Source organism: Emydura macquarii, unplaced genomic scaffold (genome assembly GCF_026122565.2).
Source record: "Emydura macquarii macquarii isolate MOO-44397 ecotype Brisbane River unplaced genomic scaffold, CSIRO-AGI_Emac_v2 contig_820, whole genome shotgun sequence".
Taxonomy (NCBI): domain Eukaryota; kingdom Metazoa; phylum Chordata; order Testudines; family Chelidae; genus Emydura; species Emydura macquarii.
Genome location: NW_027130957.1, coordinates 61,538 through 88,356, shown reverse-complemented (window position 1 = coordinate 88,356; position 26,819 = coordinate 61,538). Strand labels below are relative to the sequence as shown.

Genomic DNA, 26,819 nt, shown 5'->3' with positions numbered 1-26,819 from the left:
GGAGAACGAAAATCCTGTGCCTGTTTGCCAGGAAGTTTGAGGTTTGGCTCTGGGTCCAAATTCAGGAGCGTGAGCAGTGCCTAGCACACGGGGCCATGACCTAGATAAGCATCTAGATGCCACTGAAAGACAGACCATACCAGAGCCCGCGTCTGGTATACAAACGTGCACATGCAGACAGAGCGCTTAGAAGGGCTGTGGTGTACCTGGCACCTTTCACACTCATTACGGATACCAGAAAGCTGCTTTTCAGACTAAGACGAGGCACCTAGTTCTGCACCGGGACGCCCAGACGCCTGTAATGGGGACCAGGACACCCGAATGCCCACTTGAGCATTGGGCTGTGCAAGGGGGTGCCCTAACTTCCGGGCACAGGTTGGAGAGTTGGGCCCTGAGACCGGCTGCGGGCACATGTAAGAGCCGCCGTGTGTCTAGCGATGACTCTCCCGCGGCGTGGGGCCCTCGGTTCTCTTTCAGGGCTGATCCAAACCCCACCGGAGTCGTGGGAAAGACTGCCACTGTCTTGCCTGGGGTTGGGCACGTGCCTTAACGGAGGGAGAGGGAAGGAGGGACGGCCGGGATCCCGGATCTCCTTTAGAAAAGTCCTGACAGAATCTTTGAGTTCAGTGTTTAGCGCCCCCCAGGTACAGGCGGATGGGGTCCGTTTCATATCTCACCTCTGACCGTGCAGTCGCCCATACACAGCTGGTGTGTAGCCACAAGCCCAGTTCCTGCTGCGACTCTGAACGCAGGACGCCGTGCCTCTCTGCTCCGGGCCGGGGCGAGTGCCTTCTCGCCAGCACCCCGGCACTCCTTGCACGAGTGCACGTGAGGGGCTGAGTGCCGGGGCTCGGCGTGAGCAGGGGAGTCGGCTGTCTCCGACAGGTCCCACTTCGCATCGCGTGAGGCTGTGCAGGGTAATGACGGTGCAGCGAGAAGAACAAGGGCAGACGAGAGAAGTAGCCGCACCTCAGCGGTCAGGCGTTGCCTCCCGAGGGCTGTTGGAACGTAGCTAGGTACAAGCCGTGGCAGTCAGCGTGCGCGCTGCTCTCCTAGGAGGATCCTGGGCATCCCTCCCCGAATGCAGCAGCGAAGGATCAGCAGGACACGCTGGGGCCTGCCGTGTCCAGTGTCGGAGTGGGCATGAAATCAAAAAGCAGGGAAAGGCCTTGGGCTGTTGGCAAATCCCAGTTCCACGCTGCCTGGGCTCCAAAGCATGATGTGCTGGCACCGCCGCTTCCCCGCAGCTAGCTGAGGTTTTCCCTCCACCGGCGCCACTGCTGGTGTGAGTGGAATGAAACCTAGCGCTTCAACGGCGCAAGATTTCCCAGGGTTGCAGCGTTGCAGGCTGCATCACGCCCACCGGGGTTTGACGGGCGCTGGGCTTTTATATCAGCGAAGAGCTAAAGAAGCAGCCCCCGTCCCCCTGAAAGCAGCCGCAGGTTGCCCCGTTCTGCCCTTTTTTGAGGGTAGGGCGGTGGTGCAAGGGGGGGCAGGGCTCCAAAACTACCCATCTGCAGTCTGCCTCGTGGTGCAGGTTTGGTGGTTGTCTGATGGCGTGTTTGGAGCCTGCGTAGCCTTTTCATTCCCCGTCCGATGCTGTGATCTGTTTTTCTCCAGTTCTTAGAAATGCTCAGCCAGGAATCTGTTGCTTTGTGACCCACCCCCCAAATTCTCCATCACCCTGGTTTCTCCCTGGAAAATAAAGCATTTGCAAAAGCTTTAAAAACAAACAAACAAAAAAAGTTCTCAATGAGTCCCCACCCCGTCCCGCTGCTCCCCTACAGCCACCTCCGCTAGAATTCCGTGGTGGTGACCTGAGTCACCTCCGAGTGCAGATCCTCCCCTCTGCGGCCACGGGAGCCCCGCTGGTGGCTGTCCATGTCTAGTCATGCCGGCTTATTGAGGGCTTCGGAAGGGGTGCAGGTGGAGACGCGCTCTCGGGTGGTGTTCCTCGCCCGGGAGAAGCTGTTCTGCTCCATCCGGGACCGGAAGGGCAGGCAGAACTCCCGGAAGCACCTCTTGAAGTTCTCATCCAGGAAGGCATAGAGGACAGGGTTGAGGCTGCTGTTGGTATAGCCCAGGGCAATGCAGAAGTGCAAGCTGGCCACCACGTAGGGGTTCTTCTTGTCGATGTCCACCAGCGTCCAGACGATGACGAAGATGTGGATGGGCGTCCAGCAGATGATGAAGGCCGCCACCACGACCAGCACCATGCGGGTGATGCGGCGCAGGTTGCGGTCCTTCTCCTTGGAGCCCGAGAGGAGGCGAACGCTCTTGAGGCGCAGGATCATGAGCCCGTAGCAGATGGTGATGACCAGGATGGGTACCAGGAAGGCGAAGATGAACACGCAGATCTTGGTCACCGTGTCCCAGTACACGGGGGGATCGGGGAAATGAAGCATGCAGAGCACGATCCCATCTGCAGGAGAGAGGACAAGGGAGAGTGATGGGTGGGGGTGGGGGAGAGAGAACCAGAGGAATATCCAGCACTGTCTGTTACTCTTTGATCATCCACCCCAGGTGTGCATTTACAGCTCCTTCTGCTGATTAAACCAGCATAGAAACACGGGAACATTCTGAGTTCCTTGCCTATGTCAACATAATTAAATACTCCAGAGAGTCTAACACCAATGGGGGATCACATCTGCAGGATAATTGGAACGCCACTTGAATTCAACAGGCCTAATTTGCGCCATAGTAGGAGCCTGCATTTGCATACAATAGGGCGTTATTTGCATGCTGCCTCCCCCATTATGTTCAAACAATTAGGCTGTCTCCAAAGTGCCGCCCCCACAATCCTCCAAGCAGCCAACTGGGCCCCCTTTTTCAACAGACAGATCTGCCTGTGTGCGTGCAGCTCCCACCGTTGGTGCCTGTCAGTTACCTAACAGATCCAGCTAAATTCCTAACATTTGCACTTGATTTGATTTTAACTTTGGCTAAACAGAGTGCTTCAGAGATGGAGTGTGGCCTAGTGGTTAGTGCTGGTGACTTGGGGCTTTTCAAGGCTCTGCCACTGACTCGTTTAATGACCTTGGGCAAGTTTTTAAGCGAGATTTGGGCTCAGAACCAACCCCCTGCTCCAAACTTCAGGATGGGTCTGGTCTGAATTTTGGAGTGCTTACATTTTACCTATCAGTGCCTCAGTTTCCCCATCTGCAAAATCAGTCCTAACACTATTTACCTGTCTCATGGTACATTGCAAGGGCTCATTAATGTTTGTAAAGCATACATAGATTGCAGGCATCTTTTCATTTGATTGTGTGTACAGCAAATTGGCACAGTGGGGGCCTTATCCGCAATTAGGGCTTCTGGGCATTGTTGCTATACAAAAGATAAATACCATGAGATTCTTAAACAGATGCCTCTGTAGATGTGTAACGATTAAAGCCCTTCTTCTGACTACAAATCCGTTCTTAGAGCCGGTTAGTCTGAAAGGTCTCCGTGCCTCAGTTCAATCACCGAGGTTTCTGAACAATCATCCTGTCACAAGGATTCCTGTGATGCAGACACCTGTGCTCTGGAAATGGCACCAACACCTCAGTGCAAAGAAGCTGCCAAATGGACATCCATAGCAACATCCCACCACTAACCCGCCTGCTCAGTATCAGAACCAATCACCTCCGCTAAGAGACAAGGGCAGGAGAGGAACCGCTGGGAGATCTAGCGCATTAGAACAGCCGTGTCGGGGAGGCGGGATGGTTTTGTCACATGCAGATAAGTTTCAGCCAGGACTGGTGGGGTGTATGTGTATGTGACAATCCCTACACACGGAGCAATGCCTGCTTCAGGCTTCGCAGCTGTCAGGCCCAAATGTGGAATGTGATTTACAGCAAGGTTATTATCTTGGCTGGGCCTCATACTGATTGGTGAGAGACTATTAAGAGCGAAGGCTACTTCCTCATTTTTCTTGGACTCACACATAGCGGCAAAGTCGTCTGCTCTGAGATCTGAAGGAACCTCATGCAATCCGGATTAATTTGACCTAATTTAGGTCATTGATTTTCTTCATTTCCTTAGGCAGGTAATCTGTTTCATAATGCCTTACTTTTTATTCATGTTGCAGTGGTACCTAAAGACTCCAGCTAAGATCACAGAGCTCTACTGCGCTAGACACTGCATGGACACACAGGGAGAGACAGGCCCTGTACCAACTGGTTTATATTCTAAACAGATGAAGGAAGGATCATTATTCCCATTTTACAGTCGAGGAACTGAGGGATTCAGTCTGAGGAGGGAGTCTGGGGCAGAGCCAAGAATTGACGCCAGCTCTTCTCGTCTTAGAACAGTGCCTTAACTGCATGACCATCCTTCCCCTCTGGCCAGCAGCTATCTGAAGCTACATCTACACTTACGTCTTACACTTACACCCAGCTAGCATGGGTACAGATAGCAGTGCAAACGGTGAGGCACTGCTTGGGTGAGTAAAATACAGACACGCCAGAACCTTAGTGTATGCCCCAGCAGCGCCTCCTCCATCCACACGGCAACTGGAGTCTTTCCCCACCACAGAGAAAAGCTCTGGCAGGCTGGAGGCAGCAGGAAAAGGCCCTGGGAGCTTCCTGCTGCTGGAATCTTTCCCCACTGCCTCTCCCCCCTGTAGCACAGACGCAGCCTGCTACCTGCACCCTACATGCCTTTGCAAGTGTAGACAAGGCCTGAATTTTAGTCCTCCTGTTCCAGGAAGGTTGGTTGGCCCTCGCATACGCTCTGGTCAATGGATCGCAGCAGGGGGCCAGAGCAGGCCACGTTCACTTGCCTTTTGGCTTCGTAACAGCCATGATCATGATGGGCACGCCGATAACCGAGGAGAGGACCCAGATGCAGACGTTGATGATCTTGGCTTTGGCTGGGGTGCGGAAGTCCAGGGCCTTGACCGGGTGACACACGGCAATGTAGCGATCCACGCTCATCATGGTCAGCGTGAAGATGCTGGTGAACATGTTGTAGTAGTCGATGGAGAGGACGACCTTGCAGAGCAGTTCCCCAAAGGGCCAGGTCTCCATCAGGTACTTGGCACTCTGGAAGGGCAGCGTGCTCGTTGCCAGGGCGTCTGCGAGAGCCAGGTTGAAGATGTAGATGTTGGTGGCCGTTTTCATCTTGGTGTATCTGAGGGAATGACATAAAGGAGAGACGGTGAAGTGCACCCAAGGGAAGTTGGGCGCTGGGCTGAGACACAGGCCCCGCTCCTCAAAGGCCGTTAGGTATTGAAACCAATGGGAGTTAGACCCCTAAATATGGGAGAGGGGTAGGGGTAATGCCCAGTCCCATTAGAGCTGGATTGAGAATTTTCCATCCAACTCCCCCTCCCCTCCCTTTTTTTCTTGTCATTGTTATTGAAACAGAACTTTCCGTGGGGACAATGCAAAACACCACAAGGCAAATATCCACTTCAAAATCCACCTCAGTAAGGGTTAAAGGCTTGATCCAAAACTTGTCGAAGCCAATGGGGGCCTTTGTCGGGACTCCAGTGGGTGTTGGAGCAGAACCTAGGTGAGTGCTGGAGGTGAATCCATCTTTCCTGGCTACTGGTTGAAGGGAGAAGTGGGGAAATGAACCATCTGTCCCAATTCAGGATGCGATTCAGAAAAGCACATGCTTAACTTTTAAACACATGCTTAAATCCTATTGATCTTAAATTGGGGCATTAGAGCTGGGTCTGAGCACCCTGGCTTCAACAGGGCTAGAGGGTGCTCGCTCAGCACTGTGCAAGATTGGGCCCATAGTTCTTCAACATTGGTACATCTAGGATCAGTTGAGGAAACCACTTAAGCACATGTTTAAATTCCAGTGACTTCAACAGGTGTTAAGCATGGGCTTAAAACTTTGCTGAATCAAGGCCCTCATTAGGAAAGAGTAGAATAAAGTTCGGACCCTGTTGAGGTTCTACTCCCATTAACTGAACAGAAAGGTTTCATAATTTCTGTAGAGAGGGTGGAGAGAAAAGCAATTATCTTGAGAATCAAAGGAAGGTGAGGTAATATCACATAAAAAGTCTTTCAAAAAAGGCCTTCTTTCAAATTAAATCAATTTAATCTATCTCTGCAGCTAGAGAAGCAGTCAGGCAATCTTTTGCATATGGCTAGCTTTCTTTTTTTCTTTCCCAGTTAGCACCACAGCCTGGAGACGAACTGTTTGGTGGCTTGGCCCCATCATGCGGGGGCTGTGGTGCGCCAGCAGGCCTGCTATGTGGGTACCCTCTGGCTGCAAAGACACACTGGAGGGAAGTAATTCCCGACACCCCCTTCCCTAGTGAACCTGATGTTGCAGCTGGCCTGAGCGTGCGGGTGCAGGAGAGGGCTCAATGAGTCTTACCCCCTACTCCTTGCCCTCCCTGAATGCATGTGTAACCCCTCCCTGGGTGCGTGCAGGGTTTGAACCCAGTACCCTTCACAATCAAAGCCTCGCCCCTCTGCTACAGGAGCTACAGCCGTAATTTAGTCAGTTGGTTGCAGCAGTAGGTTTTTATATGGACCAGCCCTAGAGAGGGACATGACCCCCCCTCCGGTGCCAGTGTGTTACACAGGGAGGGTGTCGGCAGCCCCTTAAATGAGTGGCTGGGTTCATACTCCAGCCTGGCTCCCCTATGGCCCCCTGTGGAATTCTGGCTGTCACCTGAATCCGCTGTGGCCCCACTCCGGTTTCCCAATCCCATGCCATCAACTCTCAGCCCTCATCTGCAGAAACCCAGCTGTTATGGCCCTGGAGCTCTTCCGCTGACCATGCAATTCCACCCAGGCCCTTCAGTCTTGATCTACAGTCCCACCTCGCCGCAGCTATTCCAGACCTGGGCTTCCTGCACACACAGCTCTGCCACCAGACCTCAGTCCGGCCCCGCAGCACTCTCTGCTTTTCCAGTCTAGCTCGTCTAACATGCCCTGTTCTGGGCAGCCACTATCTGTGCCTCACCAGGCACTTGATCAGAAGCTGTGGGGCCTCATTTCGTGTAGAATCTATTGCTCGGTGAGCCTGGTGCTGATCACAGCATTGTGCTGTCGGCGTGCTGAAAGAGATGGCATTTCCTCCAAGATTCATTGCTTGGAAATCTTCTCACGGTTCCAGGGTGGGGGGGTTGGAATTTAGCGAGTTTCTGGACCTTCCCACAGCTGCTAAATGCCAAGTGATCTCTGCACCGCAGCCGCTCTTCCTTAAAAGATTACGTGTAAGGCCCTACTTACCTTGTGATGGGCTGGATTCCGCAATATGAGGCTTCCACTGCAATTTTAACAGCGACAGCCCTGCTGACTTACGGGGCTGAGAGCAGGAGTCTCCGTTCTCAGCCGCTGTCCGCCTCAGGCCCCCAGTAATGGACTTTATTACCCCGAATAATAAGGTCCATTATTACTTTTCCACAATTTTTCCATGGCGTGTCTGCCACTCAGCTGCAATTTTTTGACCATCATCCTGCAATGCAAGTAGGGCCTTAATTATGTGTCATTTAGGTTTTGATCTATGGCTGGCTAAGCATGAGACCAGTGTGAGGGGAACATTTCCTTGGCTGAATTCCAGCCCCGGCCCTCTGGTCATGGAGATATTCTTATTCCAAGATGATGCTTTCAACAGGGCCGTTCATTTGTAATGGAAACACCCTGTTCTCGGGCTGGGACGCGCCATAAATTGTAACGAGAGGAAATGGGCTCTGCGGTTTCTCACTTCTCTCTCCTTTTTTTCAGTCTCTCTCTTTGGAGTTCGTGTATGTAAATTATCGAGTCTGCTTTATCCATACAGAAAAATACCCATTTCAGTGCTGAGGGGGTGGGTGAGCCCCTACTGTGTTCTTTCTCCCATCATAAATGCCCTTAATACCGAGCATTGCTAACCCATTTTCAAAGTGCGGCACAGGCGGTAACCAGCTAATTGCCACAAGACCCTGGTTGGGCGGGGGTGGTGATGATTATTAACTACTAATATTCCTGCAGTGCCTAGAAACCATAGCCAAGATGATGTGCTAGCTGTGCCTCCACTTACTCAGATAGTCCAAAGGGCTTCTGATCTCAAGAGGCGAGGCACAAAGGAAGTATTGTTGTTGTCATCATCTCTACTTTACAGCTGGGGAACTGAGGCCCAGGCAGATCGGGCAACTTGCCCAAGGTAACACAGGAAGTTTGTAGCAGGGCCAGGAACAGGACCCATCTCTCCATCCAGTGCCTCAACCCTGAGGCTCTCTCTCCTCTGCTAGAACATCGTGTCCCCCTTTTGCAGATGGGATAAATATCTGAAGTTCCAGGGGTTCTCAGACTGGGGGTTGGGACCCCTCAAGGGGTTGTGAGGTTATTATGGGGGGGGCGGGTCGAGAGCTGTCAGCCCCCATGCATGCTGTGGCTGCGGCTGTCAGTCCTGTGCAAAGCTGACAGCCAGAGTCCTTCAGATATGGGTGGCAGGAGAGCAGCGGCCGCCAGCCGGGTGCTCTGAAGGCAGTGCCGCCCCCGGCAGCAGTGCAGAAGTAAGGGTACTATGGCATAGGGATGCAGGTGGCGTGGCATAGGGGGGTCGTCACAGCCTGAAATATTTTCAAAGGGAGTCCCAGGGAAAAAAAAGGTTGAGCACCCCCTTACGCGGTGGAGCCATATGACTTGCTCACCATCCACACAGGCAGGGTAGCAGAAGAGCCAGGACTAGAACGCAGGTCGTCCGAGAGCACAGCCTGATAGTCAGGCAACAAGCCCCCGCTGCCACTCTACCAAACCAGACAGATGAGTGGGAGAACACCAAACCCCCGGTCACCTTCCCACCAGGTGCATCTCTCCCATAGTATGAGTGGGGAAGAACCTGTGCATAGAGAGAGGAGACTAGACCCCTGAGTTAACTACGAATGTCCCCTGGGAGTGTGATTTACCAGGGCAGGGCAAGTGGATTCCTTCCGTTCATTTCACTTTTAACCCTTTCTGTGCCAGGCATAGGATCTGAGCTCCCATGTGTCCCCCCCCTTGGATCTGTGCATTACCCCAGACCATGCACGTCATTTCATGGCTTTCAAAGATAATGGCCTGGAGGGCAGTGGCGTTGGAACAGTTTTTATAACGGGGGTGCCGAGAGCCATTGAACCAAACCCTGTATGTGATGGAAACCACTTCAAATCAGCAGGTCCTGCACACTGCTAGTACCTCTAGTTTCAGCATCCCTGCTCGCAGCAACTGACTGCCTCTGACATTGGTACATTACAAGGAGTAAAGGTGGGGTGCCCCATTGTTTCCAAGAGGGGAGAAAACGAATGGACTTTAGGGGGGATAGAAGACACAGGGCACTCCCTAAGCCCCCTGAGGACTGACTGTGTCCTGAGGAATCGCAAAGCCATTTCCTGAACAAAACCATCCCTTTCTATTCAAATCTGTGGCGACAAGCAGTTAAGGGAGAGAGAAAGCAGGAGCCTAAACCATCTTCCAAGTCGGTGCCAAAGCAAAGCTGTTCAGCATGCGTCCCCACAGCTCTAGGTTCACACGCAGCTGGCGTAACTAATGGAACACAAGTGCAAGCTAGAACGTTAATATCGCTTGTCTCTTCCGATGTGCAAACCTGTCCTTGCTGTCTCACTCGCAGCGAGGTGCCTGGGACTGTGACATTCAATCCCAGCTGTACCGTCCCTGATTTCACGGGATGAATGTGGCCCTAAGTGCTCTAATGAACCCACGTATACTAGGTGTAAAGACAATTAACCCTTTGGTTAAAAAGTATGCAAAGCATTTAAACCAATGATGCCTACCCAATTAAAGTGCATGGAAAAGCCACAAATCAAACCAAAGGAAGAAACCGCTATGATCAATCGAATAGTTGAAGCACAGAAAAGACTCAAAGCAGGGGCCTGGGCCATATTCCCATCCCAGTGGGCCAGAAGCGCCAGTTGGGGTTCTCCTCTTATCCTCCAGCTGGAAAGCACAACCAGTCTGCATTTATGAGATGGGCATACGTACACTGCTCCAGCTGCTCAACCAGATGGGCTAAAGATACAGTGAATCAGCAGGGGATGGAAGTGCCAGAACGAAGCAGACTTTTGGCCTGTGAAGAAGGGTGTGGAAAGGTCGCAGAATCCCACGGGAAGGAGGAGAGAAAACCAGCGGCTGTTTTGTCCCCATTAAAAACCTCAGCCTTGCCCAGCGACAGATGGAAATCTAAGCGTCCCCTCCAGAAGTGGACTCTCCAGGTTAGAGGGAAGAGTTAGTGGCAGAAGACAGAGAGTGGGAGGACGGACTTTTGCACTGCTCCTGCCTGCTTGCGCCTGTTCTATGGGTAAATAATGAAACGGTTTCAGGGGAGCCCAGGAGAGATTTGCACTTTGAAAAGTGACTTTTGGTGTAAAATGCAGTGGCTTAAAAACCAGCAGAGCTGATCCTCATCACCTCTGCCTGTGGCAGCCATTTATCCCTGTGTCGTGTCGGGGTAAAATGCTAGCACACTGGGCGTGAAAGGAGAGGTCTTGATTTGATGATATGATTTGGCACCCCTTTGCCCAGCTGTAATTGCCACCAGAGAGGTGGAAGATGTAACGTGCTCTCGCTCTCGGGTGACCGGATAGTAAGTGTGAAAAATCGGGACGGGGTGGAGGGTAATAGGCGCCTATATAAGGAAAAAGGACATATATAAAATATGGGACATCTGGTCACCCTATCTAGCTCAATGGCCCTCAGTGGTGTTGTATCTCTGCACCAGCCAAGGATCTGTCCCACTTTGCTCAGTTCTGGTCTCTCTCATACCAGTATAAGTCCAGGGAAGCCAGTGGCTCTACATTAGTCATGCTAGGGTTAACCGGGTTACCCAGAGCATTATGGACTGGAGCCATGCTCCACCCTCCCCATACTTGCTGATGTGTGAGAGGGAGCAACTCCCTTCTCCCCCATGCTCTGCTGGGATGCGGAGTAAAGCTGCACATTCCCAGCCTGCTGTCCGGTGAGTAAAGAGTTCGTCTTTGTTGACCAGAGTGATTTCTTTATAATGCTAGTGCAAATGAGAGCAGAGCTTTAGCTGGGACCCCAAATTCCAACCTGTTGTTGTTCTACTTTGCATCCTTTCTTTGTACCATGTGGATGATACATGGGAAGCAGAGCTTCCTTCCCAGTAGCTGACTCGGGTTCAACTCCTGGGCACCATAGCTGGGGTGGTGTTTATTCTCGAGGCAGGGTGGCCTAGTGGATAGAGTGCTGGCTAGGCCTGGTTGTGTGAGTGGGGAAAAGCACTCGATAAGAGCCAGGTATTTTTGTTGCTTTGGAAAGCTGATTCCAATTTTGGGTGCACAGCACTTGAAAATCTGGCCCCCTGTGACACCCTCAGGCTCACACAGAGTCAAGTGCCTTAATGATGAAAGGCCATCCTTTCTCTCTAACCTTTCCCGGTTGGGAAATTTATTATTTAGGACACCAGGGCAAACTTCTATATGTACCTAGGTACCATGTGAAGCCAGACAAGTTGAAAGACAGTGTTTACACATTCCTGATGTGTTTAGAGATGCCTGGAAACACACGTCTTAGTTTAATCTCTCTGTGCATTAATTATTGTTTCCTGTTCAGCGTTGGTTAGCTCAGTACCTGGCGATCAACGTATCTGCGCAAATCGAGTGCACCCTGCAAAACACTCTGCCCCAAACTCAGCTCTGGTGTAGGCAGGCGCAGCAGAGCCTCACCGAATTATAGCAGCAGGAAAAATGGCCCTGCAGGAAGGGGGCAGAGACAGGTGTGTCTGTGTGTGCATGTGGGAGCTGTGGGCACGTTTGACTGAGTCACTCCTCTCCACAGCTCTGGTGGGGCTTTGAACTGGCTTTGAATTGGCTTTGAATTGGCAGGTACATGGATTTTCATACATTATCTAGGAACAAATCCTGCCATGGCCTGCCCGGCTCTATTCTGGCATCCATCCAGTGGTTCTACTCAAGTGGGGGGAGCCAAGATTTTGGGGGGCACATCCCCTGTGTGGCGCCGAGTTCCCCACCAGCACACAGGGAAGGAACAGGTGGAGGCGTGGCATGGGCCAGGCTGCAGGAGCGGCTCTTATAAGGATTCTCCCACCCGCCCTTGAAGATGAGTCACAGCAGCAACTGCAGCCTCAGTGCTGCGCTAGCAGCAATGGAGCCGCTCTGTGGTCTCTGGAGAGTGCCGGATTCTTCCCCTCTGCGCTGTGTCTCCCCAGGCTCCAGGTCGACCATATGGGCCAGGTGCTGGGGAGCGGATCTGCCCCTTCGTGACGTGAGTGCTTTTCTTCCAGGCATGCCCAGGGGCATGTCCTAGACAAGCACTGCTTGGCCTGTCCGGCTCCCCGGTGATTTTGGGGATCATTCGGCCACGGAGGCTGTGTACAAGGAGCTCTTTGGCCTGTTCTGCAGTGCAGTTGCTGAGTGGGAGACTTCGCCCGCTGACCTGACTCTCAGAGCCGCAGCTCGCCTCCCAAGACGACACGCACGCTCTCGCTCTTTGCCGCTGGGGATTTAAAGCCGGTGACTGGCTTAGCGTCCTAGTGCCGCAGATGAGTCGCAAAGCCCCACCCCAGTGACAGGAGACAGCCCTAGGCGAAGGCCGTGGGGCCGTCCGCCAGGAGCAGTTTTCAGGACACGAAGGAGGGGGATGTTAAGCCTGGGTTGACGTGGGGGCCGGAGTCATGTCACAGTGGGGTGAACAAGGAGGTTTTAGGGAAATCATTTCAGGCTGACCACTGCTTTCTCTTAAAGTCAGTCAGGTACAAGGATGCTGATTCTCACGCCCAGAATATGCTACACCCAAGGCTCTGGGCGCACTGCACCCTGGGAATCATGGCAGGGGAAAGCGTGTGGGTAGCTAATGCAGTTATGACCTGACTTTCAAAGGAGCTGAGCACCTGTAGCTCCCGTTGACGTCAACGGGCGGGAGGCTCACTGAGTGTCTTTGCAAACTGGGCCGTCAGCGTCCTCACCAATCTTTAAAGCCTCTTGCACGTCCCTGTTTGAGTGCCCTGCTTGGGGCAGGCGGGATTCGAAGGTGGGTTTGTACACAGTTCAGCTGACACCAGTTTGGCTGTAGCGTGGACCTGGCTTTCGAGGGTTTTCAACAGAGCCGTGTGGCCAGCCGTGTGCACAGCCCCTGGTGGCACCATGAGACCCAGCAGAGCGGCCGCTGCCCAAGCAGGGCGTAAAAGGCAGAAGTGGGTTGGGGTGCTTTGCACTTTTCAAATAAATGGGCCTGTAGCTCCTTGCAGGGCCACGCTCCACGCACACGCACGGTCTTTGTCTGAACTGCACAGACGTGTTCAGAGAAAGCCGAACCCTGGGCCCAGCAACTGGGCTATGCACTTCCCCTCCCATTAGGGTCAACCAGAGCTTTGCCTCGCCTCGCCTGGGAGCCAGATCGAGCCCTAGGGATGTCTGGCTGTGGGGGCAGAATGAATTCTCCCCCTCCAAGCCCCAGAGTAGCAGTGGAGTCAGATGTCCCTGTGGCTTCTGTGTCCCCATGCCATGGGGTAGTCGCCGCTGGGCTGGTTTGCACCACTAGGGCAATGTTTGGCCCGATTCTCCACTGCCAGGCTCCTTGTGCAGTCATTTCCACCAGTGCAAAGTGGGACCAAAGCGCTCCTCTTCTGACTGGCAGTGCTTGCTCTGACTTGGATCCGGGGCAAACGACTGCACGAGGGGCCGGGTAACGGAGAATCAGGCCAAAAAAGTGGGACTGGGGAGGAGGATCTGGCCCCTTGCCATGTGCTGCACATGTGCAGGATCAAAGGCCACGTGCGGTGTGACTCCACTGTCAGCGAGGCTGATTAATCGCCCCAATAGGAAGGAGCCGGCATTGCGAAGCATACGTACCGACAAGTTACTGAAGCCGTTCCCTGAAGCAGGCTGCTGGCTCGCTCTAGGGCTGCAGTCCCCTGCCTTCCATTTATTACGTCCTCCTGTCGTACGGCGCGGTTGCCAGCGTCACTTCTTTCTCCGCCTGCTTTTGCCCCTTACTCCTGTACGGCTCTTTGAACAAAGAGGCCAACTCAGGGCAGGCCAGTGCTCCTGCAATTTCAATGCTAGAATCTCCGAAGTGTTTGTTTACTGCTTCATTGGGGGGCGGGGGAATGAATAACGAGGAAAAGTCCATTCATAATTAAGCCCATAAAGATGACAGGGAGCCAGGCCTGTGAGGTGCTGAGCTCCCCAGTTGCCACAGGCATCCAGGAGGTGCTCAGCGTCTTCCAGAATCAGGCCACTGTCTCTTATTGTTCATAGCCAAAGAAGCTGCGCTGGGGGCGAAAGGTGAGGGAGAACCGGCGAGTGGTTCTCAATGGATTCTGTCAAGCTATGGCCACCCTTGTGGCGGTGTGTAGAGTACAGACACTGCATGCCCGGCTAGCCAGTGTAGACGGTGAGGCATGGCTTAGGTGCGTAGAGGAGAGACACGCCAGAACCCTACGGTACGGACCCTACACGGCTCGCTATGTGCCCTCCCCTGTCTAAACTGCTGTTTTTAGCAGTGTGGTGTCTTGATGCCTCTTAGGTGCCTAGAAAATGACAGAACAACACCAATCCACGACGCCGAATTAGGCAGCCAGGCTCGCAGTACAATGAACAGCGAGAGAGAGGCGCCTGACTACGCTATCAGAGCCCATAGAGCCCCTCATGTCAGGTCTCTGCATGGGAACCTTTTGCAGGGTGACCCAGTTTACAGACCCAGTGGAACACCACGGCTGGGGAGCCATCACTTCTTATCACGTAGCTTCGTCTTACGACATGGATAATTGACTGACGGTCTGTAACAGACCCTTCACAGCCATTGCAGTCCGCTATGCCAATCTGGAGCCTGGCTGCCTCCTGCTGTAAATCCATGTACTGAAGATTCGAGTGGTACGTGTGTAACTGGAGTGGCGCTGACTTTGAAATAGACAACCCTTGGGATTTTCTCTGTGGTTTTCCTTTACTCCTTCCAGGATTTCCAATTTTGATGGCTCAAAAATCTGCCTTTCTTGCTCAGTTTTTCCCAAGGGAAATATTGCAAGGTATGTCTGCATGTGCACGTGTGATGGGGTGTGTGAGATGATCTGGGCGATCTGTCTATGTGCCACTTAAGAATTCTAGCTGGTTTTTATGAAATTGCTGTATCATCGAGTGCCTTAATGGATGTGGACTCAGCCGGCTGCTCTCCCAGATTAAGGGCAACGGAGGGTCATTACATGAAGAACCCTGGGGAAACAAGTTTAACTAAGTTTGTCTGCAGGAAGGAGGGTTGGAGGAGAAGAATTTCCCCAGAAGGGGAACAAAAATAATGTTAGTGCTAGCATTTGAAAACGGAGAGGGATTCACGGAGTGACTGACAGACGAACACACAGGGCCATATTTCCAGAACGAGGAGGAACCTTTCTGCCTGCATGACCAGCCGGGATCTGGAGGATGCTGACTGCAAGGGTCCGAGAGAGAGAGAGACTTCCTCTTCTGGAGGAGGAAGCCTGGGAGGGAGGGAAAGGGAAGAGGAAGGATCCTGGACAGCTTAATTAGAGGACTCTGACCAGATCCCAGAGAAGGCTGAAGAGTGGTGAGGAAACTGAGGGATTTGCCTGCAGGTGTTTCTAATTTTGCCTTGATCTTTATCTCTTGTGCTGTCGAAAGTAGAAGGATTGGTTTAGAAACCTCATGCACAGCCTGTGTCTATACGCTTCCACTGTCATGTTTCCCTGAAGGGGTAAACTCTAAACCAGCGTGCTCACAAAGTTGGAGCACTGGGACGGGCTGTGCTTAAATTACTGGGAAGTGACGTTAGTCTCAGGGCCTAGGCAGTTGGATTAGAAGGTCCCATTTCTGTGAAGGGGTAGCAGAGTCTGTGCCCAGGGAATGTGTGAGAGAGGCCAAAGAAAGAGACCGTACTGGAGCCTATTTAGACCAAGAGAAACTTAAAAGCACCCGGGTCCGGTGGTGATATCCCAACACAGCAGCCTGGGGAGTGTCCAGCAGAGGGCGCTTGACCAAGCCTGTGACAACACGTGTATTTGTGTGTGCACAGGTGCGTCTGCGTTCATGCATGTGTGTGCATGGATATGTGTGGATCTGCAACGCCACGTGTGTGCGTGTGTGGGTGGGTGGCAAGGGTCACCCATGCACACACAGAATGAGCTATTTCTCAAGCAGACGGCATCACCGCTACTAGAAATGCTAGGTATTTAACGAGACAGTGAGCAAATCTGACCGATTTCGACTGACTCGGCTGTACTCGGACAAGCCCTCCTGGAAGTTGGTGGAAGTTTGCCTGAATAAAGACCCAGTAAGGGCTGAGTAATGCGAAGAGCTGGAATCTGGCTAGACTGAGGGCATGTCTACACTAGAAACGTTAAGTCAACCTATATTAGGCTGACTTACAACCACTGCAGTAATTACTGCGGCAGTTCATGTCCACCCTACCCTCCTTGGGTCGGTGGAGTGCGTCCTCACCAGGAGTGCTTCCAACGACCTAAGAGGGGCAGCATGGGGTGCTGAAAGCCTGGTCTCTCAGCTCCTTGCCGGGGCCCGGTTGCCCCACAGGGTCCCGAGCTCCTGGCGGGCTCCCCCTGCCCTGGGTCCCATTCTGACAGGGCCCAAGCATATTTTTTTTGGGCCCAGTGCAAACCTGTAACACAGGCCCCCTCCCACACACATCCCATAATCCCTCATCCCAGACATACAATTTCATGAGCCATGAAACATTTTTTCCTCATGGTAATGTGGGTTGCAGCCTGGTCCGGGCCCCGGTAAAGTCTATCCTTTTTCCCCCCCATGGGAGGGCCCTGCCCATTCAGCCGGGGGAAGCCTCTCAGGCTTCTTGCCCCTAGGGAGCAGGGTCCAGCTGTCGTTCCTCCCGCTCGCTCCCCACTGGGAGCCGGGCAGCCTTGTCAATTTCATGCCTCACTGTGTGTACACCACACCACCCAACATGGCGGATATCAATTTGATATTTTCCCTCAACAAATCCCTCATTCTATTGACCTCAGCTTCCCTACTGTAAGTCTGGAGTGACTCTACTGATGTAAGTCGCCTGAAATACAGAAAGTTGTTCCGTCATTAAAGGACAGTTTTCAGGCACCTGCAGATCTTGATGAAGAGGAGGGGAATCCCGATGAGGAGATCAACAAGAAGTAGGACAATTTATAAACAGAGGGAAGCCTGTCAAGGCTACAGGCAGAAGAAAAGACAGGAGTGGATTACACCCAGCACATGGAACGCCATAGAAATCAGATGAGCCCTGAAAAAAAAAGTTTTAGACACAAAATCTCAGAAGCTAAAGGACAAATACCACGAGCAGTATAGTAAGGCATGTCGGACGCTAAACGCCTTGTGAGAGCGGATAAATGACATTATATTGATAAACCTGGCAATACAAGCAGAGGCTGCAGTTGTCCATGGTGAGCAAGGAACGGTCTACAAAATGATGCAGCTTATTAGTGATAAATGGGAGACACCAAGGAACACTCTCATCAGGGACAAACAAGGCCACCTATTGACAACAGAAAAAGAATAAGAAATGCATAGGATAGAGCATTTCAAAGAATTGCTGAACAGGGAGTCATCTAAAGAGGAAGACAACATTCGGGAGGCAGAAGAATATCTTGATATCAACACAGATACCCCAATAAAGGAAGAGATCATTCAAGCCACCAAATCTTTAAAAAATGGGAAAGCTCCTGGCAAAGATAAATTGAATACAGAATTGTTCGAGGTTAATCTTGAGTTAGAAGCATCTATCCTGACCCCTCTATTTACATCAGTTTGGGAAAAGGAAATAATGCCAGATGAGTGGACCAATGGGTTATAGCGAAGATACCAAAGAAAGGAGCTCTCAGTTTGTAATAACTGGCGTGGTTATTCACTTTTATCTGTGCCAAGTAAGGTGTTGTGTAAGATCATAGTCCAGCATAACTCAGAGGCAGTTGATAGTGTTCTCAGGAAAGAGCAAGCTGTTTTTTGGAGCGTCGATGCACTGATCAGATCTTTACTCTATGAAATATAATGGAACAATGCTTAGAATGGCAATGCCATCTTTACATAAATGTCATAGATTTTGAGAAGGCTTTCGACAGCATTCATGAGAGCAGCCTATGGCATATTCTGCGGGTTTATGGAATCCCTCTTTGTATAATTAACATAATGAAAAACTTCTATTCCAACTTGACATGTAGTCTTGGCCACAGTGAGCTCAGTTTTGAAGTCAAAACAGGAATACAGCAGGGGTGTGTTATGTCTGCAATCCTCGTTAACATTGCAATTGATTAGGTAACGTGGCATACAACAGAAGGCAGGCCAAGAGGTATTAGATGGGCCCCCTTTTCATCCCTTGAAGACCTGGACTTTGCAGATGATCTTGCTCTCTTATCACATCACATCATTATGTACAAGAGAAAACAACCTGACACAATATATTCAGCCAGCGAATTGGACTGAAAATCAACCGCAATAAGACTGGTATCCTGACTTTTAATATTGCCTGACCATCACCAGTACGGACAGAGATTATGTTTTCACTAATGTAGAAACATTCACATACCTGGGAAGTACCATCATCCAGGATGGTAGAACAAGCCAGGATAGTTGGAACAGACTCAATAAAGCCAGGAACACCTTTAGGATCTTAAATACAGTCTGGAAATCATCAAAATACAACATCAAAACTAAAATTAAGATTTATCGGAGTTGTGTACTTTTACACTACTTTATAGTGCAGAATGCTGGGGAATGGCAAAGTCCGACATGTCCGAGCTGTCTTCATTTCAGAAAAATCCTGTGTATCTTTTGGCCCAGAGCATCTCAGATCAAGATCTATTTACACAGTGTAGCCAAGAAGATATGAGCACAATCATTACCAGAAGGCATTGGAAATGGAATGGCCGTGTGTTTCGGATGGACGTTGAGTCCATCACCAGAATAGCAATAAGAGAGACACCTGAAGGCAAGCGAAAATGAGGCCGCCCAAAAACAACTTGGCGAAGAGCTATGGAAGCTGAGCTGAAAAACCTGGGGCACAGCTGGGGAACCATTGAATGACTTGTGAGAAACAGACAGGAGTGGAGGAGCTTCATCGCTGTCCTAAACGCCAGAGGCGTAATGGGGAACTGACTAACTAACTAACTAACTTCAGAGTTACACTTGTGCAACTGAAAGCAGAATATGGCCCAGGGAGTACAGAATTGGGTCCGTGCTTTTTACTTTACTGCCCAGCTGTAGTAAACTGGCGCAGCTCTACTGACTTGCATGGAGCTGTGCCCATGTACTCCAGCTGAGAATCTGGCCCACTGGTCTCTTTGATTTTGCAGCTGGTTTCAGCAATAAATACCATGCGCATAGGCTGGGACTGGGAAACAAAGGGAAACTACTCCTGAGAACAAACTTGTATGAAATTCAACAAGTACATTATGTCGGTCACTTTTGCAAAGCATTTTCAGAACCTCAGAGTGAAGGTGCCGTGGAAAGGACAATTGTTTATTTCATATGGATTAAATTGAGTATCAGACATTAGACTGGTTGGTTAGGTGGTAGAAACCACAGCGATAGGCTCCATATATGAGCCTAGATAGAAGGATTGTAAACTTTATGGGTAGTGGGTAACAATTAGGTTATTTAAGGAGTTAAATTAGAATAGATTTTTAAAGAGCTTTTCCTGACAATTCTTTTCTGACCCAGCTGCAGGTGTCTAAAGAGCCAATAACACACATCCTTCATAATGACACTGCAGATGGGATATTTCTCTCGCATTTCTTTGATGCTTTAATTCACTTTTCAGTAAGAGCCTGATGCAAAGCCTGTTTGAGTTCATAGAAAATTCCCACAGCCTTTGGATCTGTCCTCCCGCCCACCCAACTGTGGTTGCAAAGGTTAAAAATACATGCCAGGGGCAGTCTAAAGATTATGCAGACACAGATGCACGTCCCTGTTTTATTTCACTTGCTATGATGCTTCGGATGACATATAACAATGGCTACTGTTTGAGCAGTTTAACCCTCCTGTACTTTCCCTTCCTTTCAAGAGTCGAGGCTTCTTGGTGCTGTATCGTCGTCGTCCCCCCTCCCTCAGCCCCATAAAATTAATCAGTAAAGGTCCAATCTTGCTACTGTCAAAGCCATCGGGAGTGTTTCCATTGATTTCAATGGGCTTTGGATCAGGCCCAGACTGGACCCAGCCTGCTCCCATTTAAGTCAATGTGAACTGGGACAATGGAACAGAATCAGGTCCTAAAAATCTTTTTCAATTCTATATCTGATACTGGGTGGAGGGGGAACCCGCCACTAAAATAAAGGGGCCTGCTTGAATTGCGATTCCTATATTGAGTTCAATGGGAACAGGAGGAGGTTGATGGATCATGCCCACCAGATCATTCAGTTTCTTTCAGCACTGATACAGTCTGTGTTTTATGGGGTAGGTTTACTTGCCTCATGTGAGTCACACCATTTATTTCTTACACAGCCAAAGCCGGGCTGGAAGGACCTTGTGTGTTGGTTGCTATGTACCAAATGTGCTGGCGGAGCATAGAGAAAAATTGAAAACAGCTAAAAGTTGGGATTTTGAGGGGGTTTATCAAATCTTGCCCTGTTGTGCTAAATTCCTGTGAACTTGGCTTTTGGCTCCGCATGCTAGAGCGTGGTTCTGCTGCCCTGCCAGGAGTTAGATTGGGGGAAATGGTATATTTCGTCTCTCGGATTTTTGTAACTTTGTGGAAAAACAGAGATTTCACAGTAGCCACTTTTGCCACAACAATGGGAATCATTAACCTCAGGAACTTCACAGCTTTAATTCATTGCCACTCATCAGCAGGATGAGCACTTCAGACTAATGGAGTGTGGGACGAAGGGGGAGCAAGAGGTTTTCTTTTTCAAACCCACACTCCAGACAAATCTCTGCTAATTTCTGCAGCTGCGGTGGAAATTGTAACTCAAAGCAATATGGAACGAAGCTGCCATTTTACAACAGCCCACATTATAAACAGCTCATTTAGTTCCCTCTGATTGCTACCCGTCGTTAGCCACTTATGTGCGTGTTATGATGTTGATGATAACACTTAGACAATATGGTTTTTTGTTCTGCGAATCTCAAAGCACTTCACAAACATTGATTGAGCCACACAACATTCTGTGATGTCTGCATTGTTACCCCATTTTGCAAATGGACAACAAACTAGGCATTTTGGACCTGATTTTCAGAGGCTCTGCAGCTCCCATTGAGTTCAGTTGGAGCAGGGGTACTTGGCACTGGAAAACCAGGCCCTCAGAGTTTAAGGGCAGCACTTTTGAAAGTGCTGAGGGGCCAGATTTTCAGATATTTAACTCCTGCTGGACACTTATCTGTATCTTTATGCACCTAAACACCTTTGAAAAACTGACCTTTAGTGTCTTAGGGACCCAAGTCCCAAGGACATAGGCTTCTAAGTCCCTTAGGCACTTTTGAAAATTCTGCTCTAAGTTACTTACTCAGGTTACCCAAGGCTGATTTCCAGTCCTATTCTCCTTCCACTCCAGTCAAAGGCAGCGGTTATACTGGAGGTTGCCAGGGGAGCAGTTATGACAAAGGTTTATTTTTGTTTTGAGGGGGACAGAGTTGTAGATCTTTCACACTGAAACTGAAAAATGCATCATGAAAGTTTCAAGTGGATGGCTGCCTCTAAAATGGAAGGCAGCGTTGGCTAAGGGTCTGACAATCTGGGTTCTGGTCCCCGGTCGGCCACTTAATCACGGTGTGACCTCGAGCAAATAATTTCACCTCTCCATATTTCAGTTTCCCTCCTTGTAAAATGGGGATAGTACTTACTTTGGTAAAGTGCTTTGATATCTACAGGTGAAAAACCCTATATGAAAGCAAACTGCACAACTTATGACACTCCCCAACCCCCAAGCTCTAAATATGTGAAACTGGCAGTTAAAAGGAGAGAGAAAGACCCCCACATGAGGAAAACATACACACACACAAACATTTGTACGTCATCTAGCACAAAGAGCTCCTCGTCCATGACCAGAGCTCCTAGATGCTACAGTAATATTACTGCTACTAATATAATAAGAGCATAAGAACGGCTATACTGGGTCAGAGCAATAGTCCATCTAGCCCAGTATCCTGTCTTCTGACAGTGGCCAATGCCAGGTGCTTCAGAGGGAATGAAAGAACAGGCAATTATCAAGTGATCCATCCCCTGTTGTTCATTCCCAGCTTCTGGCAAACAGAGGCTAGGGACACACCAGAGCATAGTTTTGCATCCCTGACCATCCTGGCTAATAGCCATTGATGGACCTATCCTTCATGAACATATCTAGTTCTTTTTTGAACCCTGTTATAGTCTTGGCCTTCACAACATCCTCTGGCAAGGAGTTTCACAGGTTAACTGTGGGTTGTGTGAAGAAATACTTCCTTTTGTTCATTTTAAACCTGCTGCCTGCTAATTTCATTTCGTGACCCCTAGTTCTTCTGTTATGAGAAGGAGTAAATAACATGTCCTTATTTATTTTCTCCACACCAGTTATGATTTTATAGACCTCTATCGTATCCCCCCCCTTACTCGTCTCTTTTCCAAGCTGAAAAGTCCCAGTCTTATTAATCTCTCATCATATGGAAGCTGTTCCATACCCTTATCAATTTTGTAGCCCTTTTCTGCACCTTTTCCAGTTCCACTACATCTTTTTTGAGATGGGGCACCCAGATCAGTTAACCAGATTAATTAATAGCTAATAAATAATAGCCAAGGAAGAAGCTGGAGATGATGCAGGATTTATCTACTAAAATATACTGAGTTTTCTATAGCCACAGGGCCAGATGCTGCTACCCTAGCACTGAAGAGTGTATTACTTCACAAATATTTTCACAGAGTCCAGTGGAGTAAGGGCATCCGCATCTGACCCCGAGTTTGATCAATAATTTATAGGCATCACCCTTGAAATAATGATAGGTTTGTGTGGGAGGGAGGGAAATTTGGTACCAGATGAATGACCTGTGATCAAGTGCAATGTGGGTTATGGTGAGCAATGGGGAGGGAGTATGCAAAGAACATGGCTTTTGTTTTTCCACCATGCCCCAGTACAAACAATTGATGACAGAACTGCTGTATTGAGTGAAGGAAGTTCTAAATTCACTGGGCCAAGGCAGGAGGATTATTGTCCTCGCCCTTCCAATGGGAGAGAGAAACCGAGAGTGAATGCAGTCATTTTGTGGCTACCGCCCCTTGTGCTCTTGAGACAACATCGACTGTAAGAGAATGGACAGGGAGTTAGCATTACAGTGTGGACATCCACGGGTACCCTGAACTCCTGATCCTTGTGAACGAGCAGGAGAGCATGCAGAGAGAGGGCATGCTATGAGATTGGATGGGGAGCATTGGCAGACCCGGGGCGACAAATGAGAACCACGAAGAAAGTGATCTCAAAAGAGATTCTACAGGCGAAGGGCCTGATTGTCAGGTGCTCCAAACAGGTGTAATTCCACTGAAAGTCCCTGTAGCTACACCAACTCACACCAGCTGAGGATCCGGCCCTGGATTACCAGGGCCCAATTTGCTATGAACTCTATGGAGCCAGGCCTGCTCCATAGCTTACTGAAGGCAATGAAAAGACTCCCGCCGACTTTGATGGGCTTTGGATCGGGTCCCACATGGGGAACACACAGGTTCACCTGTTGTAGCAAGAAATAGCACGTCTCTGTCCAGATAACATTAGATTGTACCTGATGCCAGAATCATTAGGCTGAGATCTGCAGTTATCAGAGTTACTGTCCATTGATAGGGAAAATCTCCATTCAGTTACCTGCAAGGTGTTTTATTAGATAGGCTGAGTGCTAGGGCTGTATATGGGAGCTAACTGGAATACTCGGTCAGAGCTGCTGAGGATTCTGAAATTCACTGCATGAGCAGATGGGTTCCTTCTAACAGAGGTGGGCATTGCAGACACACGTTGTATATATGAAGAATAACATGGAAAACCACACAGGCATCTGGCTGATTTCCAGGTTCTGACACATGTGAGTGGTGACTCACAGCCTCTAGGCTAACAATGCGTTTATGAGCTCGGGCTGTGTCATATTTTCATGTGTAGGAAAGAAATGTGCACAGTGATCCAGACCCTCGGCTCATGTCAATTAGAACCGTTCCATTGACTTCAGGGAAGCTGCGCTAGTTTGCACCCGCTGAGGAGCTGAGCCCTTGCCCCTCCGTTCTGAACCACAACCCAAGCTTTCGACATGTACACCCCCCCAATGCAGCTCTCCCACAAAGCTCTTCCTGTGACTTTAAGATTTGATAGCAGCGATTTTATCCCATTGACATTTGATTGCAGTGATTTGGTAGGAGTTGATTTTACTGCAGGGCATTCTGATTGCATTGACATTTCTGCTACCCTCAAACCCTCACCTCTTCCAAAATACAGCTTTAAAGCTTCCTTTGAAAATTGCTTCCAGCACTTACTAACGCTGTATGAACCACGACCAGGCATTAAAGGAACCTGCAGCATTTGGAAACAGTTACATAGAGGTCCTGTATCCCCCCCCCCCCACCTGCCTTCCTTTCCAAAGCATGCATACACACACAGGCGCACACACACTGTTGCTCCAGACACACTCGCTCACACACAAGTGTTTTTCACTCACACACAATACCCTGTTGCTTCCCAACCATGCACACAGAACTCTGTCTCTCACTCACACACACACACACACTCTGTTGCTTCACTCTCCCAGGCAATGCTAGTTTTCACACCTACCCCACCGTACTCTAATACTCTGCTTTTACACACACACAAACTTGCGCCCTCTCTCACACACACCCATGCACCATTCTGCACACGCACGCACCATTCCGAGCATGCACACGCACGTGCGCACACACACACACCCTTCTGCACACACACACACACACCCCTCTTTCTCACATACACTGTCCCCCTACACACCCCCTACTCTGGCTTAGTACCAGCCTGCCCTGCCTTGTAACACGCCTGTCCCACACTCACGGGAGCGATGCATGTGATACCCCCCCCCCCACACACACACCCACCCACCCCCTTGCACAGACAGAGCCCTGCCCTTACCTGACTATGCCATACATGACCAGCACGTTCCCCAGCAGCCCCACCACGCACACCACCGAGTAGAGGGCGGTGATGGCGATGGCGATGATGATCGAGGTGGGGTCCTTGTCCGCGTCCCGCCGGCTGTGGTTGCCGCTCGGGGTGGGGAAGGGGCCGGAGGGGAAGCCCGGCAGGCTGCTGTTGGGGAAGAATTCGGAGTCGGTTTCAGCCCCGGGAAGGGTGGACAGCTCCATGGCGGGGGCGCGGCTGGCCAAGGTGGGACGAGACTTTCCGAGCAGCTGCCGCGTCTGGGAGCCGGGATCGGCTTTGCTGGCTGCCCCCCCCACCCCTCTGGACCCCCCCCCCCCCCAAAGTGCATCCGACGCCCGGGCTCCTGGGGCCGCAGCAATGCACGGTCACCCCGAGGGTGCTGCAGCCGACCAGCTGCCGGGCTCAGGCTGCGCGCCGCTGTGCAGGGGGTGAAGGGGGGGGGCAGCTCCGGGACCCCGAGCCCCAGCTCCGCTCCGGCCTGGCTGCGCCGCCTCCCGCTCGCTGCTCGCCTCCGAGCGGAGCGTGGGTAATTGGCAGCCGCTGGCGTGGCAGCGCTTTCTCCCAAAGGCTGACATCTCCCTTGGCCGTCGGGAACCACGTGGTGGCAGGCGATCAAAAAGACCGCGCCTGTCAATCAAAAACCACCGGGGTGGGGCGCGGGGGGGGGGGGAATAATTCCACCCATTACTCTAAATGCGGTACCCCGCGCCAACAAGTCTCCTGAGCCCCCCCGGTACTAGGGGGGCACTCATTGCCCCTGAGATAGACAGTAGATGGGGAGGGAGGGAACCCAATGGTTCAGCAAACCCCAGTGGCACATTAGGTCCCCCTTTAAGGCTAGCTACAGACTGAAGGGTGAAGGTAGGAGGGATGGCATTGTTCAAGACTAATTGGTACAGGTTCTTGCACCAGCAAAATGTGTTCCAGTGGGGATGGAGTCACGCGAGGCAGCCTGGCTCTGGTGTGGCCCAGCAAACGGCCGCAGAACGCCATCAGTGTGTGCGACGGGGGCAGGCTGGATAACGGGGGGAAATAAATGGTCTGGAAAGGGGCATTTAAACACACCGCTACCGCCCACATCCCAGCGAGCAAGCAGGCCCGGTGGTGCTGAGGATTGTCTGATTCTGTGTTGCATTCCTTTCTCGTCTAGCCTCTTTTCACCAATTTAAAATGTGTTTTCCCTTCTTTCTAACCCTGAACCACCTCCCTCCATAGACACTGGACTCTGGCCCCCACCGGTTACTGTACAGGTGTGACGCTAACGACCTCACTGCTCCAAAGCAGACGGGCCAGTGGTGACAGAGACCGGTTTGACCAAAGGCAAAGCTCAGCTCCCAGAACAGGACAGGATATTTTTCCATCCCCAACCGGTCATTAGGAAACGACCCTAAATATTCATAAACTGAGAGTGTGCAAAGATGTACGCTCATTAAACAAGAGGGCCTTGCAGGTGCTACACAGGGCAGGACAGATCCGTTTCGGCATCTTGTCTTGGGTGGGGGAAAGAGCAGGGGCTGGATTTTAATTTTTTTCCTTTTGGAGCATTCTCCCCTCCCCGCCGCCCTCCTCCAGGGGAAGCAGCTGTGACTACTCAGTGTTACATTTACCTACACACACAAAGAAATGAGCTTAGACATGTAAAGACAGATGTTCATTTCTGCCCAGCTGGCTAGGGAGTTGCTTACCCCTCACGGTCAGGGAAAACAGAGCTTTCTCAGCTGTATCTGTCTGAAGCGCTGATAGGATTGTAAAGCGTTTTCTCTGCCTAGATCCCTCGATAAATGTTTTCCTGTAGTCCTGGCCCCTCCCTCTTTCTTTTGCTCTCCAACGCACACAAG

The 26,819-nt window shown here is 50.8% G+C and overlaps 1 protein-coding gene across 2 annotated transcripts; it reads right to left on the bottom strand.

Annotated features, from left to right (window-relative positions):
- Window positions 1-1,889: 1,889 nt before the first annotated feature.
- On the bottom strand, window positions 1,890-25,945 carry OPRD1 (opioid receptor delta 1). Of its 2 annotated transcripts, XM_067543355.1 has the most exons (4): window positions 25,900-25,945; window positions 24,952-25,048; window positions 4,763-5,112; window positions 1,890-2,422 (listed from the first exon to the last, which is right to left on the bottom strand). In XM_067543355.1, exons 2-4 carry the CDS (start codon window positions 24,966-24,968, stop codon window positions 1,890-1,892), a joined length of 900 nt encoding a protein of 299 aa, XP_067399456.1. In that variant the 5' UTR covers window positions 24,969-25,048; window positions 25,900-25,945. The 2 variants fall into 2 exon arrangements, with proteins under 2 accessions (XP_067399456.1, XP_067399455.1); XM_067543354.1 differs by lacking the exon at window positions 25,900-25,945 and having other exon boundaries at window positions 24,952-25,184.
- Window positions 25,946-26,819: the final 874 nt, after the last annotated feature.

Bases quoted from the DNA above. Each gene is read 5' to 3' on its own strand.
- OPRD1 (XM_067543354.1), bottom strand. From the start codon at position 25,184: ATGGAGCTGTCCACCCTTCCCGGGGCTGAAACCGACTCCGAATTCTTC. The intron at 5,113-24,951 runs GTAAGGGCAGGG...TCATTCCCTCAG, and splicing joins GTCATGTATGGCATAGTCAG to ATACACCAAGATGAAAACGG. The intron at 2,423-4,762 runs GCAAGTGAACGT...TCTCTCCTGCAG, and splicing joins GGCTGTTACGAAGCCAAAAG to ATGGGATCGTGCTCTGCATG.